The 25,779-nt window shown below is 43.3% G+C and overlaps 2 protein-coding genes across 2 annotated transcripts in view; both read right to left on the minus strand.

Moving 5' to 3' along the window:
* Window positions 1-1,577: 1,577 nt before the first annotated feature.
* LOC139321249 (chemerin-like receptor 1) lies at window positions 1,578-5,708 on the minus strand. The gene is made up of 2 exons (XM_070949910.1): window positions 5,661-5,708; window positions 1,578-2,715 (listed from the first exon to the last, which is right to left on the minus strand). Exon 2 carries the CDS (start codon window positions 2,646-2,648, stop codon window positions 1,578-1,580), a length of 1,071 nt encoding a protein of 356 aa, XP_070806011.1. The 5' UTR covers window positions 2,649-2,715; window positions 5,661-5,708.
* Window positions 5,709-15,385: 9,677 nt separating this feature from the next.
* LYPD3 (LY6/PLAUR domain containing 3) overlaps window positions 15,386-25,779 on the minus strand; it is a 12,531-nt gene continuing 2,137 nt past the window's right edge. The window contains exons 2-5 of the mRNA XM_070949953.1: window positions 20,488-20,619; window positions 18,773-18,943; window positions 16,665-16,805; window positions 15,386-15,928 (exon numbers count right to left, since the gene is read on the minus strand). Of these exons, the coding sequence (XP_070806054.1) occupies window positions 15,393-15,928; window positions 16,665-16,805; window positions 18,773-18,943; window positions 20,488-20,619 (980 nt within the window). The 3' untranslated portion in view covers window positions 15,386-15,392. The remainder of the gene's footprint in view (window positions 15,929-16,664; window positions 16,806-18,772; window positions 18,944-20,487; window positions 20,620-25,779) is intronic.

Here is a 25,779-nt window from a genome sequence, read left to right on the forward strand (position 1 = left end):
TGGAAAGGTTTTTCTGAAGCTGGTGGCCTCTTCCAGATGTTTTTGACTGCAATATTCAGCAATTTCCAAGCACTTTAATCAAGGTGGAAAATCTGAATCTGTGTTTCTCAACCTTGGCCATTTTAAGACGTGTGGACTCCAATTCCCAGAATTCCTCAGCCAGCCAAGCTAGTCACAACATGCTGGCTGAAAGGACACATTATATATATTAAAAACCAGCATGTAATGTTTATGCTTCCTTAACATTGATTTTACAATGCTACATGATGGCTTATATTTTGGTTAAAAATTAGGAGCACCTCAGACAGGGCTGCTAATTAGCAGAGTCGGTTGAATAAGCTTTCCAAAGACACAAATGTACAAATATAGCTAAAAGTTTATACATACTGTATACATCAACGTCAAAGGAAAAATAACATACATGAGGAATATAAAGCAAAACAACCCATCGTTTGCAATTCATGATGGAAGTAAAAGCTCCTTTTCACACAGAGGTATTTGTAGTTTTATAACGTCCAGAAAATATCAACAGTTCAGACGGGTGGATGGAATAAAAGCGGAAAAAGAAATCTTGTATTTCTCTAGTTAATGGCTGCGATGGATCACCCTCCATCAGATTGCTGTCTTCCTCATGTTTTGCACTACAAAGCCTCTTATTCTCCAAAGCACCACAGGGCAGGACAAGAAGCAATGTGGGGAGGGGGGGAGCTTGTTAATGTTGTGGCCCGCCAGTGGCCAGCGGAACTGGTGGCAGACTCAGACAGTGAGGAGGTTGGGGAGGAACATGGGCCAGTCCTGGAGTCTGAGGAAGGCTCTGCATCGGAGGCAGAGATGGGGCCAGGATCGCCCGACAATTATCAGCTGCTTTCAGAGTCGAAGATCAGTGGGGCAGAAGAACAGTTGGAGTCTGTTCCTGATGTGCGCATGCATAGAGCTGTCAGGAGAACGGAATAGTTAAGGAACAAGGGCCGACTTGGGAGTAAAGGCACAAGTGGCTGGTGAATGGCCCCTCCCAGAGGGAATAAAAGAGGAGCAAAAGGGGAGTGGAGTTTGCAGGAGACAATTAGTTCCCTTAATTGGTGACTCTCCGAGACCCCTTGCCAAGTACTTTCTTGTACAGCGCTGTGTTTTGAAGATATCGGCCTGGCAGCTCTCCAAGCCAGATAAGGTCTGTGTTTGTAAATTCACCCTGGAAAGACTGTTTGCCGGGGCTTTGCTGGATGTGAATGAGGGGAATTCACAGTAGCTTAATAAAAAGGGGTTTGTCGGGACAAGGAGTCTGCTTCGTGGTTTGGAGAAGCCTAGGATAGAACAGTTAAAGAGAGGTCCAACTTAGAAGTAAGGAGAAATTTTTCTGATAGTGAGAACAATTAACCAGCAGAACGACCAGAAGTTGTGGGTACTCGGTCACTGGAGGTTTTCAGAAATAGACTGGACCACCGTTTGACTGGGATGGTAGAAGGTCTCCTGCCTTGAGCAGGAGGTTGGACTAGTAGAAGATTTCCAAGGTCCCTTACAACCCTATGATTCTATGTTCCTCACCTGTCACCTATGAGTTCCTAGTCCACATGAGTTTCCTAAACCGAACTTGGAAGTGTTAAGGTTCTGCAATGCATCTGAGGGACTACTGAAGATTGAGGTAGCTCGTCCGTGGAAGAAGCCATCTCCTTCCTGGACTTCCTCCTAAATGAGGTGCCACTGTCTTCAAACAAGGTTCTCCTGAATGCAGCCCTTATGCTGTAAAGAGTCAGCTTTCGGTGGAAGTCCATGCCCATGAAAAAGTAAAGGATAGGGTTGACACAGCTGTTGAGGTAGGCCAGGAAGGAAGAGAGGGGGAGGCCAATAGAAAGTCCTATGCCTTTCACGTCTGCCAATTTGAGGAGGAGGAAGATGTGATACGGTGCCCAACAGAGGAAGAACGTGACCACGAGAACCAGGATGACCCTGAAGGGCTTCTTGGAACGGAGGGAAGCCCGTCGTCTCCTCAGCACCACAACGATGATGCCGTAGCAGACCACAATGACGGCGAAAGGGGCCAAGAACCCACAAATCAGTCTCAACATATAGATGGCCAGTTTGGCGGTTTCATTTCCCTCCAGGGCAAAGGAGCACTTGGTCTTGTTAGACTTGTCAATTTTTATGCCACGGTAGAGATAGAAAGGACTACTTGTGCCAATGGCCAACAACCAAGCTCCGATGGCAGCGACCCATGCCAAGCGGCTGTCCCGGTGCCTTTTGGTCCATATTGGGTAGGCTACGCAAGTTGCCCGGTCAATGCTGATGGCAGCTAAGAGGAAGACGCTGCCGAACATGTTGAGATACTTGATGAAGCTGTTGGCTTTGCACAGGAAGCTTCCAAAGGGCCACCCGTTATCAAAAGCGTTCTTCAAGAGGGGCACAATCCGGGTGACTGAGAAGAGAAAGTCAGCCAGCGCTAGATTGAAGAACCAGACACAGCTGATGGTCCGTGTAGTCTGACGGGCTGTGATCCAAAGCACAGCTCCATTGCCCAGGGAACCAAGCAGAAAAAGAACTGCGTAGAAGAAGATCTGAAGCATGTCCATGAGCCTGCTCACGTCCACCTTGGTATCCGAGGATGAGGGCAAGGATGCATTGGAAATGCACGGAGCGGTGAAATTAACGTTCATGATGCAACAGGACCTTACGGAGTGGGAAGATTAGGAAACCAGGTGGTCCTTCTCCAGTCAACAAAACCTGGAAAAGGAGAATCAATGGTTTAGGAAGTGTCTTTTTTTCAAATCTGTTTTCCTGTCTTACTACTCTTATAGTCTAGTTTTGCGTCTACTATTGCATAAAAGTCTCCTACAACACAAATATTTTGATATTCCATTTCTAATATCTTCTTATGTAACTTTTGGTAAAATTCTTCTTGCTTATTATTCGGTGTGTAGATTCTTATCAATTAATCCATCACTATTTCCACCATTAAAACCCTTCCTTCTTCATCTGCATATATTTGCTTGGAGTTTATTGTTTCCCTAATATATAGAGTTACCCCTCTTTTCTTTCGCTGTGCTAATGAAAAATATAGTTTCCCAATTATGGGACATGTCACTCTTCACATGTCATAAAACTCAGGCCATGCATGTTTTCTCTCATATGCTGCTCCCCAAATTCATCACTAGATGGTAGAATTTCAGCATCTCTAATCCAACAACTGGATGAACTAGCGACAAAGGAGCTTTCGTCAAGCTCAGGGGAACCACCAGACACGGTCAAAAGGAGGAAGGAAGAACGGAGGTGCAATCCTTCTTCATATCTACCCTATAGAAATATAGGGTACTTCTGCATTTCCCAGGGGTTCAAAGAATGAAACTGCTGACGGTGCGAGTAGATGGTTTCAGAAAGTGGCAGCTTCCCCAAAGTCAGAAATTTCAAATCAAAGATTGGATGGTCATCAGGAACTCTCGAGGAGCAGATGACTTACATTGTAGGGATGGAATTGAATGCCCAGCTGTAGCATCCGATGCTTCTAAACATTTCTATAATATTTATCATTTTTATATGGCAGCCCATCTCACAAAAAGCGCTTCTGGAGCTCCGTACAACAATAAATTAGAATGATAAATATATCAAAACACTCATTATTTTAAAAAATATTTAAAAACTAGAAAGCCCAAGTGAGAAGAATGTGAATTTTAGTACTGGAGCTACCTCAAGATCTTACCAGTTCTCTGAGATCCTCAGATTTAGCCTGGTTTTGAAGGTCTTCTGGAATATTTTTTTTTAAGAAAAGTTTTTTATTTTTTTTCAAAACAAACACACACAAACAAACAAACAATACATTTTTTCTGATAGAGTATTGGCCGAATGAAATTTTCTATAGCGTTTAGTTTTCTCCAACACAATTTTTTGCCATAATATTCTTTCTCTCTAATTTTTTGTTTTATTTTCCTTCTGTTTCTTCTGGTATATAACCAATATTACAATTCATCCTAATCTCTAACCTTGGTCAATTTTTCTTTCTCACTCCCTTTCTCATTACTTTTTTCAAATTGAAATCCTTTAATTTAAAGTCAATCTTTTTTCTAAAACCTAACCCTAATTCTAAATCATCTTATTCAAATATTTTGGTCTTCTGGAATATTAACAGGGATGGAGCTCACCTCACTTTAAGGAAGAGAATGTCTCATAAGGCAGGCACCATGTCAGAATAGGACCACCTCCTAGGACCCCCAGATATATAATTCCCTAACAAACAGGACCTGCATCTCAGATCTAATGGAACAGACAGATGTTAGGCCAACATCAGATGTTAGACATAACGTTAGACCAATGTCTCCATAGCACCAGGCTCTGCTCCTATACTTGAGTACTTTTAATTATTGAAGATCTTCCATTCTTTTTTTTTTTTAAAGGGTGGGAGGTGAACTCAGGTAGGGAAAAGTCTGTAGAGTTTCTCAGTCATCCAGGTCAAGTCTTTGACTGACTTTTAGCTATACAATTTGGGATGAGCACCCTTTGAATGGTGTGGGAGTAGGAATGGATTTCCAGAGGGAAAAAAATGCAGACTACAGGACCCAGGAAAACTCAGGTGACCCTGAGGACACCGATAAACCTCCAAGGACCCTCTAAAAGGATGCAAATGACCAACTCTCTGCAAGGAATATAAATCCTTCCATTCCCCACTATCCTGCCAGAGCTGAAGAAGCTTCTTGGATGAGAAGCGAAACGTCTTAAAAAGAAAAAAGAAGAAAGTCCAGTTGCCTTCTGAAAAAAAAGCATCTTTAGGACAACCATGACCTGGATGACTGAGAATCTCTGCAGACTTTTAGCTATACAATTTGGGATGACCAGCCTTGGAATGGTGTGGGAGTAGGAAGGAATGGATTTTCAGAGGAAATATTGCAGACTACAGGAACCATTTCCACCACTCAGGTGACCCTGAGGACACAGATCAACCTCTGAGTGCTTCAAGGACCCTCTAAAAGGATGCAAATGACCAGCTGTCTGCAAGGAATATAAATCCTTCCACTCCCCGCTATCCTGCAAGAGCTGAAGAAGCTTCTTGGATGAGAAGCGAAACGTCTTCAAAAGAAAAAAGAAGGAAGTCCAGTTGCCTCCTGAAAAAAAAACACCTTTGGGTCAGGTAGGGAAAGTTAAATAATACTTTAATTGACTTCGGAATTCCTAGTTCTTTGATAAAGTCACTTCCAGTTAAACTACTTGAACTCCTTGTGAAGAGAAATATTTTTGTGTACATTGCACAATGGGACAGGTGCCACTAACCTCTAGCTGTCCCACAAGTGCGCCGATATTAGAAAGTGTGTACACTTAGTTCTAATCAAGCTGTTTTCCAATCCTGTCCAGCTGTTAAAATCAAGTCAGCACATCACACCAGAATAAAACTTTCCTGGTTATCGCAATCACGTACTTCGTAATGCAAAACCACAAGACTACAAACTTCATTCTTATAAAACTAGTGAAACATGACAAGAGGTGACCGAGCAGAACCCATCTCTCAAGACAGAGCAAACCAAAACACACCCATCCCAAGTTTGGACAGTCTAACACATCCAGAAACAGCGTAGACAAGGACAAGAATCAAAACTGTTGTTGTTCTGGAATTTGCACAGTTCCCCCAGAAACTGTGGTATGAAGGTGAAGGTGTGGTGCCCCAGATCAGACCCTGGAATTACCTGTTTTAGGCTGCAGGAATTACGTCTTCTGTATTTCTCTGGGCTCCCTTTACAAAAAATAAAAAATAAAAAAAATATGCGGATTTCTTGGCTGCCGCTTAGTTTCTCCGCCTGGTTGTGATTTTGGACCTCATCCAAGGCCAAGATTAACTCCTGCCGAAAAGAGGAACTTGAGGAAAATCTCTTCCTGCTAGATGTGATCATGCAGAATCTCTCCACTGTTGAAGATTCACCTCCTGTCCTAACCGGAACGATTGCGGCTATGCCAGGCTGTGAAAAATGATGGGCATCATCGCAAACTGCCCATTCCACAGAACCCAAGAATGCTCTTAAAATAAATCCCCTAGAAGAAGGGGAACTAAGAGTTGAGAAATGTGGTCGGGTGGAAGTCTTGGAGAGGAGTGCCTTTTGATAAGGGAGGGCTGCTCCTGTGGTGGCTTAAATTGAATTCACTCGACATACGTCATGTGTGCAGATCAAGCTGGGTGGGTGTGAAAAGCTACTCTGCAGCCACCACAAAAACTGAAAGCTCTGCTCTTGGTCGGGCTCCTGCTGATTTATTTCTGAGGAACCACATGATTTACCGAACGCCCGTGATTCAAGACAGCCCTTTAACATATTCCGTGCTACACTTTCCACAACAAGTGTGTCACTCCCAATCTCTGGCAAGCCATGTAGAGCATACAGTACCCGTTGCCCTATCTTGGAAGCTTCAGGAACGGTTGGAGTTGGTCTCACCTGTCCAAACGTTTCAAGACTTGTTGAGTCTTTGGACTCTGTCACCTCCTCTGAAAAAGAACCAGCTGGGAAGTCCTCGCAATCTGCTGATGTGGCTTGGAATTATGAATGACGGATGCTTCTCAGGCCTGCTCTTCAGCCACCTGTAAACGAGTTGCGTCTTGTTGCTGGAGATTCAAGGGTTGGGTGAACAAGTTTGTCCGATCTCTCCTAAAGCAACTCATTGGTGGGGTTCGCACGTACAGGAGTGCCTCAATTTATTTGGCTGTTTGTGTGGGAGGGAGGTGCTTTAGGTCCAAGATATTCCTGGTTTGAGCTCACCCTCAGCCACAAACATGAATTTAGACCTGTCTCTCTGCATCTTGACTCCATCTTCGATTGCCAAGCGCCTGAATTGTGATTGTGTGACCGTGGGATAGTTGTAACTTCAAAGATGGGTTGTAAGTCACTTTTTTCAAGGGCTACCATAACTTTGAACTGTCATTAAGTGAAAAGTCGTAAGAGGAGGACTATCTGTATATCAGCCCCTCCTCTAGCTTTCCAATCACCCAGATCCCACCTCAGCATCGTTCCATGCAAGAAACTCCCTTCTTTCCTTTCCTTTCCTTTCCTTTCCTTTCCTTTCCTTTCCTTTCCTTTCCTTTCCTTTCCTTTCCTTTCCTTTCCTTTCCTTTCCTTCCCTTCCCTTCCCTTCCCTTCCCTTTCCTTTCCTTTCCTTTCCTTTCCTTTCCTTTCCTTTCCTTTCCTTTCCTTTCCTTTCCCCTTCCTTCCTTCTTTCCTTTCCCCTTCCCCTTCTTTCCTTCGTTCCCTTCCCCTTCCCCTTCCTTCCTTCTTTCCTTTCCTCTTCCTCTTCCTCTTCCTCTTCCCCTTCCTTCCCTCCCTCCCTCCCTCCCTCCCTCCCTCCCTCCTTCCTTCCTTCCTTCCTTCCTTCCTTCCTTTCTTTCCAGGGCTCCTAATTTTTCTCGGAGTACATTTATTGTATCCATAGAGAAACTATTCTTGGACAGATTTTATTTGATTACCATGGGTAAGCTATCTTGAAAAGTAAAAACTAAGAAGGCCAACACAGTCTTACAAAGAAGAGTGGGGCATGGTTTCGAGAGTCTTAATTAAGTGTAAATGCTCATATACGACATTCTATAAATTTTTCCACCAATGCAATGGCTTTATTACTTGGAACCCTGACAGTTACTTGGTACAGCTTGTTGACCAAAAAGAAGTAGAATGCAGAAAAGCAAACATTTATTCTACAAATTGTCCAAATGAAATAAAATGTAGTTGCTGCTTTGTTTCTTGAAAATAGCTCTGATAAGTGACAATGTCCCTCTTCAAGCCCTAAGAGTAAAGTGTATTGCTTCTATTTAGAGCTACGCTGGCTGGAGAATTCTGGGAGTCGAAGTCCACAAGTCTTAAAGCTGCCAAGTTCGAAGACCTCTGGTCTAGACCACAGACTTGCAACTTTAAGATGTGTGGACTTCAACTCCCAGAATCCCCCAGCCAGCAAGGCTGATATAGGAGAATTCTTGGAGTTGAAGTCCACACATCTTAAAGTTGCCCAGATTGAGGAACACACTAGTCTAGGCCAGTGTTTGACTTGAAGATATATGAACTTCATGAAAGTAGGAACTTGTCTTTGTGTCTGGAAAAGATCAGTTAAGAAAGTTTGTTCTTAAGTAATTTTGGTCGTCAAAGAGTTTTCCCTTAGGAAAACTAAGGGAAATTTCTACTAAAAAATTATTAGATAATTTATTATCTACTCATCCGGGGAAATGTAACATTTAAAGTTCAGCTTTCTTCCCTTGACACTGAGAAAACCAAACCACCCACACTGTTAACTGGATCTAATTGATGCCCAATATATCTTACTATTTATTTTTATAGTACTGGGCAGCCAATCCAGTTCTTTCTGTTGGGTGCAGGTCAAGTGGATGGAAAAAATGAAGATTTTTAACTCTTTCTTTCAAGGAAATAACTATGATACGTTCTTTAACTAAACAAGGAAGATAGAAGAAAGACACACAACTGAAGAATCGCATGTGATAGTCATGCACAATCTGAGAATGACTAACAGTAACCTCCCCCACACAGCAGCCCTATATATCATAGACAAACAACAGGCTTAACAAGGTTGCATAGTTTTTCCTTTGTGCAAAAGGGTAGTCTGTCTCCTCTATCCCTCGCCTCCGTTCTTCCTTCCTTCCTTCCTCTTCTCCAATTCCCTTTTCTCCACTGTAGGTCTTGGTCAACCTCAGACAAAGCATGGTCTTATGTAAGAAAATCTGTAGTTATTGAAAGATAGTTCCTCCTAAAAAAAACTCTTGTTGTTTTTCCCTCAGTTTCATCATTTCACTGAGTTGGGCTCCAAATAGGAGCAAGGCCAGGCCTTCAAAAGCCGTCAATAGTTGAGGTGTCCATTAGGAAATTTGGAACCAGATTTTTATTTATATTTGCTAATCTTGGCTTGCTAAGCAAAAGCAAGCTTTAAGAAAGCTGTTTTTGCCATCTAATAACTACTCTGTGTAGGGACGCGGTGGCTCAGTCAGTAGGGATGCGGTGGCTCAGTGGCTAAGATGCTGAGCTTGTCGATCGAAAGGTCGGCAGTTCAGCTGTTCGAATCCCTAGTGCCGCGTAACGGGGTGAGCGCCCATTCCTTGTCCCAGCTTCTGCCAACCTATCAGTTCGAAAGCACGTAAAAAATGCAAGTAGAAAAATAGGACCACCTTTGGTGGGAAGGTAACAGCGTTCCGTGCGCCTTTGGCGTTGAGTCATGCTGGCCACATGACCACAGAGATGTCTTCGGACAACGCTGGCTCTTCGGCTTTGAAACAGAGATGAGCACCGCCTCCTAGAGTCGGGAATGACTAGCACACATGTGCAAGGGGAACCTTTACCTTTAATAACTACTCTGTATGTGGTAAAATCTGACGTGTCTGTTAGGAAATGATTTTACCTAATTTATTGGGCTTGCAATATATAAACCATCAATATTGCTTTAAGACTGCTGTATTGCTGTATTGCATCATACTGTGTCCTGATTGGTTAGCTCTGTAGACAATGTCCTTAAAAGGGAGCTAGAAACCTGGTTTGTTTCTCTTTGTTTCCTTTTACTGACTCTGCTATTTGCTGTGTTTTGCTACTGTTTGCAAATACAGAAGAACTGATTAGTGTATATGACTACAACGACTGGTAAGAAGACTTTGTTATTGGATTATCCCTGGACTATTGTTTAACCATCTACTGCTTTATACATGAATGACCTGGACTGTTTATTGGACTGTGCCTTATTACTATTTCCTGAAAGTAAACACAACTCAGTGTATCTCTGTGTTGGCTGTGTTGTTTCGTAATTACTCTCAATCGCTTTTCATGTGCACACCCTTGCTACTCAAGGGTTGCTCTGCGAATTCTTTGAGAGCGCCCAGAAATCCCTTGAAGAATTATGGACCATTCTCTTTCTTTGAGCAATATTTCAGAAGGACCTCCCACCACCTAACTATGGAAGAACAAGATGAATTTAAACCTGAAAGAAACTTGTAGGCCAGTCTTAGAATTGGTAATGCTACAATTAGCAAAGCCAGAAATGTCTTTCTTTAGGCTACCAAGTCTTTGTTTTTTGGCTCAGTGTTTCCCAACCTTGACCACTTGAAGGGGTGTGGACTTCAACCCCCAGATTTCCCCAGCCAGTCATGCTAGCTGGGGAATTCTGAGAATTGAAGTCCACACCTCTTCAAGTAGCCAAGGTTGAGAAACACTGTCCCAGCTCATCAAAGATGGATGGTTTTAGAAGGTAGCACCCCATTCCCTTTGATCTCCACTAGAGGACCTTCTAGAACACTGATGGACAGGAACCCCCATCTCTTCTTTCAAACCTCACATATTTCAACCACAGGTTTACCCGCCTTCCTTCCTTGTTTTCTTGTACTGCAAGAACAAGACCTCTCAGAAAGGTCGGCAGTTTGGCGGTTCGAATCCCTAGTACAGGTCTCCTGCGTGATCAGGGGGTTGGACTAAATGACCTCCAAGGTCCCTTCCAACTCTGTTACTGTTATTCGCTCCTTATTTTGTCCTCTCCTTATTATGAAAATGGGCTCCTGAGCTCCATTTCCGGCTGCGACGGTCTCTCCTTATTTTGTCTTGTATAAAGTTAGCACTCACCCCTCTCCTAGAAGAATGAAATTTCTAGGAGATTTCAAATTGAGAAATATTTAAAAAGGCAGAATATTATATTTCCCCTAAACGAGAAATAGAAATCTGAAAGGAAACAGAAACTCAGAGCCACAGTTTCCTGCTCCCAAGCAGATACTAAGCTGAGACCAGCTTTTAGAAATGCAGATTTCTAATTCATTCAAGTCAGGATATTTTGAACAAAGGCAGAATTCGGTAGAATGATAGGATCAGCCCTTACTCAAGATCCAAACCAGGAAAGCCATTAAGACACAATAGGAATGGCCCAACACCCTTTAAGGACACAGACCTTCTCACTACATCCTCTCAGAGAGTCCAGGTTTCAGTCAAACTTAATTCAGACAACCTAAAAAGTCAGCTATGATCCAGTGGTGAGTTTCAAAATTTTTTACTACCGGTTCTGTGGGTGTTGCTTGGTGGGCGTGGCATGGCTTGGTGGGCATGGCAGGATATTTAAAACCTGCATTCCCACCCTACTCCAGGGGAAGGTTACTGCAAAATCCCCATTTCCTCCCAATCAACTGGGACTCGGGAGGCAGAGAATAGATGGAGGCGGGGCCAGTCAGAATTTTTACTACTGGTTCTCGGAACTACACAAAATTTCCACTACCGGTTCTCTGAACTAATCAAAATTTCCGCTACCAGTTCTCCAGAACTGGTCAGAACCTGCTGAAACCCACCTCTGCTATGATCCCTGCATAGCCCCATGGGAGTCTGACAACCAATAGAATATATTTCTTGCACAGGAACAGGAAGCTCAAGGGCAAGGCCCAAGAGAGGGTATATAAATACCTCTCTCTCTCTCTCAACTCCATGTGGTCAGCTACCCAGAATCACACGTGCTTGGTGGTTCTGCTTCACCATTAAACCATCTTTCCAATCAGCCTCCATGTTTCCAGTGTCTTTCTCCCCACTTGGAACTGAACCCAGATGGACGTTTCTTCCAACAGCCTCATAGCATGAAAATGGCAAATAACAAGAGTGAAGAGCAATAAGAAGCAACACACACACACACACACACACACACACACACACAGAGAGAGAGAGAGAGAGAGAGAGAGAGAGAGAGAGAGAGAGAGAGAGAGAGAGAGAGAGAGAGAGAGAGAGACACCCTGCAAATCTCCTAAGCAAGGCACTTTGACCAGCCAAGTTCCGATCTCTTTATTTGTTAATATCTTTCCGAGTCCAGTTTTCCTTGACATTTATTACTTTGGCAAGAGTCACAATTAAAGCTATTTACAAACAGGAACAAAATAAACTGAATGAAGAATAACAGCACCAGATGTGTTTAAACTTTGGGGATTTGATTTGTTCCTGCTTGAGAGCAACAAGGGTAGGTGGGAGGGTGGGTGGGATTTCTGCCGAGATTCAGGAGCTGGGTTCCTACAACGCACCCTTCACCCAAGTGAACTAAATACAATTTCTATGTTCACATAACCTGCTAGAGCCAAATGAATAAATTGTATTGTGCCCTAATCCGATGACCTGGTTCATTGTGACATGCTAAGATAATGGCTGGAAATACGCAATATGCTGACTCACAAACAACCCTCGTTTTAGTTTAGTCTAGAGCAGGGGTGTGAGACTCAAGACCTGCAGGCCGCACCCGGTCTGCAAAGTGCTTAGATTTGGCCCACGGGGCCACTCTGGAAACAGTGAAGGACCGGCCTGCGGTGTCTCTGCCAATGAAAACGGGCTCCTGAGCTCCATTTCCGGCTGCGACGGTCTCGTGCAACTCTCTGCCAGCGCAAACGGAGCTCGGGAGGGCCGCATGCAGCCCTCCTAAACTCCGTTTGCTCTGGCAGAGGGTTGAACAAGGCCATCGTACCTGGATACAGAGCTCGGGAGCCTGTTTTCACTGGCAGAGCACTTGGGTTGCCACAGGCGCCCCTGACATTTATTTATTTATTTATTTATTTATTTATTTATTATTCAAACTTCTATACCGCCCTTCTCCTTTCGGACTCAGGGCGGTGAACAGCCAAAATAAAAACATTTATACATAAAGTTACAGTTAAAAATAGATTTAAAATAATTAGATAAATTTGGCCCGTAGTTTAAAATTTATCAATTTAAAATCCGTATCAAATTTTAAAACCAACCATCAAATCAAGACAGACCGGCTAACTGAAAAAAAATAAGTTTTTAGGGCCCGACGAAAAGTCCGGAGGTCGGAGATCACTCGTATCTCTGGGGGTAGATTGTTCCAAAGGGTAGGTGCCACCACAGAGAAGGCTCTCCTCCTGGGGGTCGCCAGCCGGCATTGTCTGGCCGACGGCACCCTGAGGAGGCCCTCTCTGTGGGAGCGAACATGAGTGACATCAAGCAGGCCACGCCCACTCTGACCACACACACCCTGCCCCCTCCCCAAGGTCAAACACAACCCTGATGCAGCCCTCAGTGAAATCGAGTTTGACACTCCTGGTCTAGAGCGTTGTATGAATTTAGTCAAAACTTCAATCTTTGTCTTATCCCTTGATTTGGCGTTCTATTGGCTTTGATATCAGTTTATGGAGCAGATGTTTGCTGGTTGGTTCCAGGCTCAATTGAGCATGAGAAGACAAAACCCCCGAAATCCATCTCCCCTCAAATGTTAAAAAAAAAAACATTTCATCATGTGTGCAAATTATGGAAAGTACTTAAAATGCAAAATTGCCGTCTAAAGGTTTTATTTCCTATTTTACATGATCTGTCTGGTGAGGGTTACAGTTTGATTCATTTTATTCAGTCACTGAAGTCGGGATAGATCAGTGGTGAAATCCAAATATCTTTACTACTGGTTCTGTGGGTGTGGCTTGGTGGGCGTGGTGTGGCTTGGTGGGCATGGCTTGGTGGGCGTGGCTGGGGAAGGATGCTACAAAATCTCCATTTCCACCCCACTCCAGGGGAAGGATACTGCAAAATCTCCATTCCCACTCCACTCTGGGACCAGCCAGAGGCGGTATTTGCCGGTTCTCCAAACTACTCAAAATTTCCACTACCGGTTCTCCAGAACCTGTCAGGACCTGCTGGATTTCTTCCCTGGGATAGATCCCCTTGAAAAAGTAAAGAGCTACATGTGTTGATTTTATACTTTCATAGCTCTGCTCCAGCATTTCAGGATTAAAATCCAAATTTCAAAGTGGCAACAATCCACCTAACTCTACACTCTTCCTGGTGTAAGCTCTCAACCAAAACCTGTCTACCACCTCCTGGATCTCAGACACATTTTGGCATTCATGATTTCCAGAACACTTTGACAGGGTTAAGTCATTAGGGCCCACGCAAAAAGCTGATTTCTTTGAGTTGGTCGGTTTTACGTCATTAAGTTACAGCTTAACTTCAGCTGCATGCACCTTCCTTCTGACCTCTGTCAAGTCAAAATTTATGCGAACCGCCAAAACTCTGGAAGTCTGATCAGCACAAAATAATATTGGAAGAGGAGGGCAGGAAAAGGCCCCCATGCAAAAGGAATTTGACTTTGTTTTGGAAGAGTGAAACCAGGTTTTGCTACCCATAAACATGAGATGAATCATATACCAGAGCAGTGAGTCTTAATTTCTAATGACTACCATGAAAATAAAGTACAGGTAGTTCTGGACCTAAGAGCACGATGGAGACCAGATTTTTTTTTTTTTTTTTTTACTACTAAGGTGCTTGTTAAGTGCCATATGCCCAATTTTACAATCTTTTTTTTTGCCATGGTTGTTAAGTGAATCACTGCAGTTGTTAAGTGAACCATGTAGTCATTAAGCAAATCTGTCTTCTCTCCTTGACTTTGTTTGTCAGAAGCCATCTGGGACGGTCACAAATGGCGATCCCGTCACACTGCAATGCCACAACTATTGTAAATATTTGCCTGTTGCCAAGCACCTGAATTTTGACCACATGATTTTTTTGGATGCTGTGACGGTCATAAGTGCAAGGGACGGTTTGAAGGTCACTTGTTTCGGTGCGACTGTAAAGTTGAACGGTCACTAAGCGAATGGTTGTAAGTCAAGGAGTACCTGTTATAGAGAAGCGCACCAGGGGTGGGTTCTAAATTTTTTTACTACCAGTTCTGTGGGCGTGGTTTAGTTTGTGGGTGTGGCTTGATGGTCATGTGACAATTATTTAGGATTTAGCGGAGGTACTGGTCTACCAGGCTTTTAACTGCTTGCAGAGCTGTACCGGTCTACTCATTTGTTTTTGGAGGCACTGGTCTACCCATTCATTTTTGCAGGCACCGGTTTACTCATTTATTTTTGGAGGCACTGATCTACCACCACACTGCCTTTTAACACTGATCAGCTGTAGGGCGGCCCTTTGAAGCTCCGCGGCAAGAGTTTAAACATTTTTTTTCCTTCTAGCCAATCAGCTGGAACTCAGGAGGTAGCAATAGATTGGGGGTGGGGCCAAATAAAAGGTAAGAATAATGCAGGAGGGGGCGGGGGGGAAGGGGCGGGGGGGGCAGAACCGGTTTGGTGATGTCATATCATCACCGCTACCGGCTCAGCGGAACCGGGCCGAACCGGGAGGAACCCACCACTGAAGCGCACCAAAGGAAAATTTATTTCCGATACTCAAACGTCATCAATCGGATATTACATCCAAAATGCCGGCTTCTTGAGAAGAGACCTAGTACAGGCAGACAAAACAGAATTAACACAATAGAATAACAGAGTTGGAAGGGACTTTGGAGGCCTTCTAGTCCAACCTCCTGCTCAGAGCGGGAGAGATCGTACCAAATGAGGCAAAGCTGTACGCGATAAGCTTCGATCTAGCGAAGAAGAAAAAAAAAAAAAGGAGGAGGAAGAAGGTTGAATGTCATTTCACTCCTTTGAGTCACCTTCACAGACATAAGCCAAGGAGCAGAAAAGTCACCAGGACTGACCCCTGCAAGCCTGCTACGCCTCCCTTCGGCCCACCAACTTGTCTTTCTTCAACCTTCACAGAAGGGACCACTTTCCTATTTTGAACGACGTTGTTCTTTTCATCCTCTTCGTGACTGTGGTCGTGGTCGTGATCGTGATCGTGATCGTGGTCATGCTCATGACTGTGGTCCTTCTGAGGGCCGCCCACCGATGGGCTCACAGCAAGAGAACGGGTGAGCTTGCCGGAAGTAGAAGCTACCGCTGTGGCTGCGTTGACCCGGACCAACGTCGAAGGGGTAGTGGCAGTTGCGTTCTCCTTGGGCTCTTCAGCCGGCAGGAAGGCCAGCCTTGGGATGGAGGTGGAGAAGTGTGTCTTGTTGGAGAGATTAGTGTTGCAGAGATTCCCTGAACAACAGGAGCCTGAGAGGGTGATGGCAGGGCTCCCTTTCCTGACCTTGGTACAGTCGCCATCTTGAACGCATCCTTTGATGGGTTTCGTCAGTGAAAAATTCCCTGGAAAAGATGAGAAGAAGCAACTTTAAGGCAGATGTCCTCCTTCAAGGCTAACAGTTTTGGTCCGAAGTGTTATTTCCACCACCACCCTGTTCCATTCCAAATAAAGTTCTCTCTGTGTTCAGCGCAAAGGGATTTTTTTTTTTTGAGTCAAGGTTAACCAAACAATTCATTGTATTTAATCTCCGTTAAAAAAGTCAAGAATGCGAACAGTTTGTCAAATCATACACTCCCTTCCCAACAGCGCTGCAGCAATTTTGTAACTTTTTTTTTTAAAAAAAGAAAAAACAAGAAAGTTTAAGGGAAAGAAATCTATCTGGCAGAGAAATATAAATGCTGTATGTTGTTTTTTTAAAAAAAATAAATAAGTAGAAAGGGTTTTTTTTTTTTAAAAAAAAACTCAATATAATTGTAGTTCTTAAAAGTTTGCCATTCTCCGAGCAAGACTGAATACCCTCATTTAACCTCTGCTTCCTCTCCGTTTTTACTATATATCGGAGAACGTGATTTCCTACACAATTAGAAAATAATTTTTATTTCAGCTGGGTTATGATGGCCTTCACTCAGAGGACACCGATCCCTTACTCATCCTCTTAGCTCCATTAATCCATCTCCCCTGCTCCTCCTTTCCTAGGAAAGGAAGAAATCTGACATATTTAGGGCCCTACGGTCACTGGAATCCCAAGACAGCCAAATTAGTCAGGTTTTTTAAAAAAATGACCTTCAGAAGTCTCACCTGCTTTCATTGTGACATTGCCATGGAAACAACCTCGGAAATTATCATAACACTTGACAATGGCAGACTTGTCCATTGTGCAGTTGTCTCCATCACAGCTGTAGCATTCCACTCCGTTGGGAATCCGAGCGCTTACGTTATCTGGAGGTAGAGCCGTTTTAAAAAAAGGAAAAAAAAATAGCATTATCAAGGATGAAAAAGATAAGAACTTTAAATTGGTTGAATTCTAGAAGAAGCATTAGAACTGGGTTGGGCCAAAAGTATTTATAATTTTTTCTTAAACCAAACTAGCGCCAAGATTAAGCCCAAGATTTGGGGCTTAGACAACTTAGAACTACGCCGACTTCAGTCTGACCTAAGCATAGTACATAAAATTATCTGCCACAATGTCCTTCCTGTCAATGACTACTTCAGCTTCAGCCTCAACAATACACGAGCAAATAATAGATACAAACTCAAGGTAAACCGTTCCAAACTCGATTGCAGAAAATATGATTTCAGTAACAGAGTGGTCAATGCCTGGAATGCACTACCTGACTTTGTAGTTTCTTCCCCAAACCCCCAAAACTTTAACCTTAAACTGTTGACCTCACCCCATTCCTAAGAGGTCTGTAAGGGGAGTGCATAAGTGCACCAGTGTACCTACCGTCCCTATCCTAATATTCCTTTTTTACTTACTCTTTTCATGTATTCAAATTATGTTTGTACTTTTACCTGTTATCTTATCTATGCTTGACAAATAAATAAACTAAACTAAGATTAGCCAAAAGTGGCTTTTGAAACCGGTCCTAAATTTAAACAGGCTGCCTCTGTTAGTTATTGATTCAGCTGCATCTGACCTTTCCTTTCCCAGAAAGAATACTGTTGAGATTTATATAAAAGGGAAGGCTAAAGAAAACAAAACCATTAAAAGCATATTTGCACATTATGCAAAAAAAAAACTCTTAGCCTAAGAACACAAAGGCACGGGTGAAGAGACATCGTTCTAGGTAAACTAGCTTTTGTGGCTATTGTACGTTTTACACAAAGCATTGCAACCGTTGTTTGGGGGCCTCGGGATGACAAAAGACAAATATTCCCTGAAGGTGAGCTCATTTCTATAGGAACACATCAATGTAATTTTCTGTGGCTATCTAGATCGCTGTTTCTCAATTTTTGGCAACTTTAAGATGTGTGGACTTCAACTCCCAGAATTCTCCAGCCAGCCTGGGGAATTCTGGGAGTTGAAGTCCGCACATCTTAAAGTTGCCAAGGTCGAGAAACACTGATCTTTATCTTGCTACTCTTTTTCTTCCTGTATTTTTTCCTCACAGTACTTCCTGTTATTGCTATTATTGTTGCATTGTTGTTATTATTATCATTATCATATTTTTATTCTACCCTCATATCAGTGGTGAAATCCAATTTTTTTTTACTACCGGTTCTGTGGGCGTAGCTTGTTGGGCATGATGTGGCATCATGGGTGTGGCTTGGTGGGCATGGCAGAGGAAGGATACTGCAAAATCTCCATTCCCACCCCACTCTAGGGGAAGGATACTGCAAAATCCCCATTCCCTCCACACTCCTGGGGGAAGGATATTGCAAAATCTCCATTCCCACCCCACTCTGGGGCCAGCCAGAGGCGGTATTTGCCGGTTCTCTGAACTACTCAAAATTTCCACTGCCGGTTCTCCAAACTGCTCAAAATTTCCACTACCGGTTCTCCAGAACCTGTCAGAACCTGCTGGATTTCACCCCTGCCTTATATATATAACTTAAGGCAGTGAACATGCCTAAGACTCCTGCCTTCTATTTTCCCACAGCAACTCACAGAGTTGAGCTGAGATAGACCGGCCCAAAGTCACCCAGCCAGCTTTCATGCCTAAGGAATTTATTTTATTTACAATTTATTTAATTTACAAGCTAAGGATCCTTCATATTCGGAAAGTCCCAGTTTATTAAGGATGCTGGGAAAATATTCCAATATTCCACAGGGACATAGCAGTAGATGGCTAAGACTAACAATCTCCTAAAGAGAAGCATCGTTCTTATCGCCCTGAGTTTTCGGAGAGGGGCGACATATAAATTGAATTAAATTGAAAATTGAAATTATGTGGGCCGGGGTTTACCCATGGGGTGCAGCTGGAGTGCTTTGATGTCCAGTTTAACGTTGCATTGGCTCGTGTTGCACTGGTGGAGCTGAGAGAAGGCCAGGATGCCGTGCACTTCCACCGCCTTGTCATTGGTTCCTGGCATGCCCAGCCCGCAACCCTTTTCGCCAACGGAGAACTTCCCGTGACCTGAAAGAACCAAGAGGTTACAGAGGAAGATAAGATGGCTTAGAACAGGGCTCTCCAAAGATGGCGACCTTGTAGACTTTAAGACCTTATGGACTTCAACTCCCAGAATTCCCCAGCCAGCCACAGAAAGCATGGAAAGAGGGGGGGAGTCTGGTTATAAGTCGACCATGGAATGTATGCGAATGTCGCTTCTTCTCTCCACGTGTGGGGCCTTCTCTCCAGAATTTGTAGCTTCCACCCTTCTATCCAATTCATCGGGAGGAAATGCCGTCTGAAGAGCCATGAATGTACAGATTGGGAAATTTAGCATGGAAGGGAGGCTGCAAAGAGTCTCCAGTATCCATCACCAAATTATTGGTGATGCTGAAAGGTACAGTAGTGGCCAAAATTGTGGAAACCTTTTGGGAAAAGTGTATTTTTGAGGTTTGATGGCTAATAGCACCACTTTTTTTTTTTGGTGTTTCAAGATAATTCTATTCCACTGCTGGAATGGCCTGGGAATAGCCTAGACCTTCACTCGATTGAAAATCGATGGAGTTGACTAAAGAAACTTGTTAGTCAGAAGCGACCCAGCAATAAAACCCAGTTAATAGAAGCCATCATTCCATCTTGGTTTCACATTAGAACAGCTGCAGAACTCAAAGACTTGGTTCACTCCATGGGAAGACGTCGTAAGGCCGTAATTCGTGCTAAAAGTTACCCAATGAATTATTAACTGACATGGTGATCATTTTTGTATATCTCGTTTTTTCTACGTGTTTCCCTTTTCTTCCTTATACTGTCACTGCTATTCGAATAGCAAATCCTTCATAAAAGTTATTGCATTACATTCTTGATTAAATTTCCATGGATATATAATTTTATGATACTACTAAAAAAAAAAAGTGGTGTTATTAGCTAGTTTTAGAAACTTTTCCCAAAAGGTTTCCACAATTTTGGCTACTACTCTATTTTCGAAATGAAAGCAAAAATACAGGTAGTCTTCAATTTACAACAGTTCGTTTATTCAAAGTTACTAATGACCATTTTTCACACTTATGACCGTTGCAGCATCCCGATGGTTGCCTGACCAAAATTTGGATGCTTGGCAATGGACTCATATTTATGACGGTTGCAGAGGTCACGTGATCTCCCTTTTGTGACCTTCTGACCAGCAAAGTCAATGAGGAAGCCAGATTCACTTAACAACCATGTTACTAACTTAACAGTTGCAGTGATTCACTTAACAACGGTGGCAAGAAAGGTTGTAAAATGGGGACAAAACCCACTTAACAACTGTCTTGCTTAGTGACAGAAATTTTGGGGTTCCATTGTGGTCATAAATCGAGGACTACCAGTATTTGTTTTTTACTAAATTTATATGTCACCCATTCTCCCCATTGGGTGATTCTGCTGACTCAACTCTGGCAAGGGAAGAAAAGCTTCAGAGAAACCAAAAAAATCAAAGATTTTGCACTTGCAGAACTAAAGAAGGAATCGAAAACTCAACCCTGTGGGTGTCACATCCCCCTTTGGGCTGGAAAAAAGCATTTGTGGCTACTCACTCCATTCCACAGCAGCCACGGTTTCCACACAGACGTGGGCATTGCTTGGGCAGGTCAAATTTTTCATCCGCTGCTGACTGCAACCGCCATCACCCAAGTCCACACAGCTGTGGCACTCCAGAGCCAAGGCACCTGTATAGGGCAGATGTCCAAAATTAGAAAACCCCAATTAAAAAGAGTGAATATATACCAGTGGTGAAATCCAAATTTTTTTACTACCGGTTCTGTGGACGTGGCTTGCTGGGCGTGAATGTGACTTGGTGGGTGTGGCTTGGTGGGCGTGGCAGGAGAAGGATACTGCAAAATCTCCATTCCCACCCCACTCTGGGGCCAGCCAGAGGTGGTATTTGCCGGTTCTCTGAACTGCTCAAAATTTCCGCTGCCGGTTCTCCAGAACCTGTCAGAACCTGTTGGATTTCACCCCTGATATATACTGATGTAGACCAGAAATGTCCAGCCTTGGCAACTTTAAGGCTTGTGGACTTCAACTTCCAGAATTCCACAGCCAGCCAGCCAGCCATCCTGATGTAGACTTTCATGGGAAGCATCCATGAAACTGAGATGAACTGTGGGGTGAAGGACCCCAGCCAATTTTCCTTTCGTTCTGATGGCCGTTCTCCTTCTCAGCTCATCACAACTTTATTAAAAGAGGGATATTTGCTTCCAGAAGTTGTGGGTGCTCCAACTCTGGAGAATAAGAAGAGAATAGCTTCAAGATTGAAATGATAAGGAAGGAAAAAGCCACCTGTGATCTGATTGCGAGATCACATCCAAATTAAGCATCTAAAGGAAGCAGAGGAATGCTTTTGGTGACCGACGGATCTGGTCGTAGGCTAATCACACTGCAAAGGTGGAATTACTCCTAAAGAAAACCAGGGCTCCATTTGGGTATGTCTAGTTTAATAAAAAAAAGTACTAGGGGAGACATGATAGCAGTGTTCCAATATCTCAGGGGCTGCCACAAAGAAGAGGCAGTCAAGCTATTCTCCAAAGCACCTGAGGGCAGGACAAGAAGCAATGGGTGGAAACTAATCTTTTAATATGTAAATTTTAATCTGTTCTTAAATTATTGGGGTGTTTTAATCTGTCCGGGCCAAAATGATTTAATTTGATTTTATCTGGTTTTTAAATTTTTTGTATTTATGTATTTTATTGTTTGGCTGTTCACCGCCCTGAGTCCTTCGGTAGTAGGGCGGTATACAAATCAAATAAACTAAACTAAACTAAACTAAACTAAACTAATCAAGGAGAGAAGCAAACTAGAACTAAGGAGAAAATTCCTGACAGTTAGAACAATTAACCAGTGGAACAACTTGCTTCCAGAAGTTGTGAATGCTCCAATACTGTAAGTTTTTAAGAAGATGTTGGATAACCATTTGTCTGAAGTGGTGCAGGGTTTCCTGCCTAAGCAGGGGGTTGGACTAGAAGACCTCCAAAGTCCCTTCCAACTCTGTTATTCTATTCTATTTCTTTCACTGTCTAATTTGCACAATGAATTTGCAAGCTGCCAAAATGTGTGTTAGATGCCAACATACATTTTGGACATTAGTAATTTGAGAGTAGATGATTAACCCACAAAGGACTCCCCCTGTGTTTTCTTTTTCTCCTCCTGGGCAACTCCCCAATCCAACCTGGAAAACAGTAATCTATTTCTCCCCTCCACTTGATGGCTCATCTTGTTTTGAATGCTTTTGGCTCTTCTTCCCAGGCATCTCCACCTGCTCCTACTTCTTTGCGTTAATCTGCAGATCTCTGCTTTTTCATTATAGCCTCTTCCGCCCTGTTTTTCTCCTGCATAACCTTCTCAGCTCTTTCATTCTCCACTCTGGTTCATCCATGGTGGGTGATTTCACTAATCCTGATGACCCCGCCCAAGGTGAGTGTCATACGAATGCTTCCACCTGTGTGAGCACCTCAGGAACACAGCACTGTGTGCGTCCAACTACACTCCCAGTTCACTTGTTGCTTTGTTGGAAGAAATATCCATCTGGTTCAGTTCCAAGCCGGGAGAAAGACACTGGAGACAAAATGGAGGCTGGAGGCTGATTGGAAAAGGGTCCATTTATTGATGAACAGAACCACATGTTTGTAGTTCTGGTGCAGCTGACCCCATGGAGTTGAGAGTGGGTGGTATTTATACCTTGTCTTGGACTTTGCACTTGAGCTTCCTGTTCCTGTACAAGAACATGTATTCTATTGTCTGTTGTCAGACTCCCATGGGGCCATGTACAAATCCTAGGAGTTTGTCTGAGCTAGGTTTGGTTGAAGTTTGGACTGCTGGGAGTGGTGCAACTGAGATGATGCAAAGAAGGGGCTTTGGGCTATTCCTATTGTGGCTGAGGGCTAATCCTATCTTTGCTGGATCTTGGGTGAGGGTATTTGCTTGTGAATAGAGCTAGCTATCTCTTTACCTCTTAAGTGCTGACATCTGCTGTGGGCTATTAAGGAAGGTGGGGCTGTTTTCCAAGAGCATGTTTTCTCCATTTCTCATCCAGAGAAATATAATGTTCTGCTTTTTTAACATTTCTCAAAATATTTCATTCTTCTAAGAGAGGGGTGGGTGCTAACTATCTACAGCTGCTTCTCCAGAATCTTTTTAAACAACATGGGTAGCTTTCATTAATAGAATAATACATCAATTCATGTCATCCAAATTAAAGCTAATTTAGCAGGACACTTCCACGCACCCCGTTTTTCCACTCCCTCATTCTTTGAAAGACGCATTGAATGACAATCCACAGATTTTAGCATGCTAAAACCAGACAGAAAATTTGCTCTCCTACCTCAATGCTGGAAGCTCAAAAACGCTCCTCACTCCTTCACACAAAGGGGAAAATGTTCTATACTTAGGAAAGAAAAACCCAAATGCACAGGTATAGAAGAGGTGGCACTTGGCTCAATAGGAACAACTGCAAGAGGAATTAAATAGATTAACAGAGTTGGAAGGGACCTTGTAGGTCATCTAGTCCAACCCCCCGCCCAAGCAGGAGACCCTACACCATTTCTGACAAATGGCAGTCCAATCTCCTTGGAGTCCTAGTGGACAGTCACTTGAATATGAGCCAGCCGTGTGCTAAAAAAGCCAACGCAGTTCTAGGCTGCATAAACAGAGTGATAGAATCAAGATCACGTGAAGTGTTAGTCCCACTCTATAATGCCTTGGTAAGGCCACATTTGGAATATTGCACCTAGTTTTGGTTGCCACAATGTAAAAAAGATATTGAAGCTCTAGAAAGAGTGCAGAGAAGAGCAACAAAGATGATTAAGGGACCGGAAGCCAAAACATATGAAGAACAATTGCAGTAATTGGGTATGTCTAGTTTAATGAAAAGAAGGACGAGGGGTGACATGATAATAATGTTCTAAGGGGTTGTGACAAAGAAGAAGCGGTCAATCTAAAATACCTGCCTCCAAAACACCTGAGGGCAGGACTAGAAGCAATGGAGGGAAATTAAGCAAGGAGAGAAGCAACCTAGAACTAAGGAGAAATTTCTTGACAGTGAGAACAATCAACCAGTGGAACAGAAGTTGCATTTGGAAGTTGTGGGAGCTCCATCACTGGAGGTTTTCAAGACAATCATTTGTCCAGAATTGTAGAGGGTTTCCTTCCTACCTGAACAGGGGGTTGGACTAGAAGACCTCCAAGGTCCCTTCCAACTCTGTTATTCTGTTATTCTGCTTGCCCTCTTCGTCCATGTCTTTATTCATGTTATATTTGTCTGCCGAAACCCAAATAAACAAATGAGCAAATAAGATGAGGAAGTCCTATCATCTGGAAGAAGCGATCCATCAAACTGCTTCTCTCCTTGAAAGACCTGTTAGGATATCTGGAGGCTGAGGGACAGGGTGCAGCCAGAGCTCTTGCAAATGAGGAAACGGGTCACCCACAAGCTTCCCACAGCTGCAGCAGTTCAAAGGAAGACCAGGTTTTCTACGGTTTTCAATAAGCCACAAACATCGCCGGAAATAATTGGGCCCAGCCATGAAACCAAAACAGTGCCGTGAGATCACCCGGATGGAAATCTCATTCTGGAACGGTGCAAAGACCTTCCTTATGGAAGTCTGGATACGGATACATCACACCAGAGGTAGTTCTGGACAGGAAGCCGAATTAGATGACTCTAAAACGGGTTATTTGAAATGATTTCCCCAGGTGAGCTTTAAGTTAGGGTATTGCGTAACTTTCTCCAGTCTGGAATTTTTGTTGAATGATGCATAACGATGATTCCTTGCTGACAAAGCTACCCTATAAATTCCGTGTTGTGTAACCCTAAAGAACTGTCTATCCCCAGAAAACGAAGTCTTGAGAAGGAGGCCTTAGATTTGAAAGGAATCATTGATTTTGGTAGGGTCAAACATCCTATGGAAGAGAGATCCTGTCTGAGGCAGGGATGAGTTTGACTCAGAGATGGTATTCAGTTGGTTTGGACCGGTTTACCCAAACTGGTAAAAGAAATCACGGCTGGATCCACCCACCCGCCCCAGATCTATGCCATCCTATTTAGGCACATTTTTGAGGCCAGGTGTATGCGCGCCAGCAAAGTACACGCGTGGAAGGCCTGGCGCATGCATGGATGGGGACACACGTGCGCTCACATTTGTAAACCAGTAGGGAAAGTAAGTGAATACCATCCCTGGCTTGACTGGACAATCACAAACCATGTTTGGAATCCCCTTCTATTTAGCACTCATATTTTCATGTTTTGAAGTTATCTTAATTTTAATTCTAACCTGCTCTTTCTAGTTCTTCAGAAACAATGGTTAAATGTCCTAAAACAAAAATCCCTATTTTCCATCCCTCTCTCCCATTTTGTAAAATAATTGTATAGGCATATACGCACAAGAGGCATATGCTGAACAGCTATAGGTTTGGCCGCGTTGGCTGTGGTCATCAGGCTTCTAAAGAGGCCTACTGGAAAAGAGGCAAAAAACCTAAACCATGGTTTGTTTTGTTCTTTGAATTATGATTATCTTTCCTTTTTGGCCTTTGGGGGTTGATTGTGGAACAAAAGATGGGCTTGACTGTAAAAACAAAAACACATAATTTTTCCTCAGATGGTAAGGCATTGCCTGTTGATCTGAGACTGCCAGCCTTGGCCTGTGTTAGAAGCCACAATGACGTCATGTAGGTCAATTCTACAAATTATGTCAACTCCAAATTTCTTGTCCTTTGTACAATGACCTCATGACATTTGTGATGTCATCCCCCTCTTGCCTTTGAGGAAATGGTTGGTTCTATCAGCTTTTTATGAGGTGAGGAGAATGAAGGCCAAGGTCCTTTTTCCCCAGATC

Source organism: Pituophis catenifer, unplaced genomic scaffold (assembly GCF_029215685.1).
Source record: "Pituophis catenifer annectens isolate HBS135680 unplaced genomic scaffold, rPitCat1.0.hap2 SCAF_9, whole genome shotgun sequence".
Taxonomy (NCBI): Eukaryota; Metazoa; Chordata; class Lepidosauria; order Squamata; family Colubridae; genus Pituophis; species Pituophis catenifer.

Bases quoted from the DNA above. Each gene is read 5' to 3' on its own strand.
- LOC139321249 (XM_070949910.1), bottom strand. From the start codon at position 2,648: ATGAACGTTAATTTCACCGCTCCGTGCATTTCCAATGCATCCTTGCCC.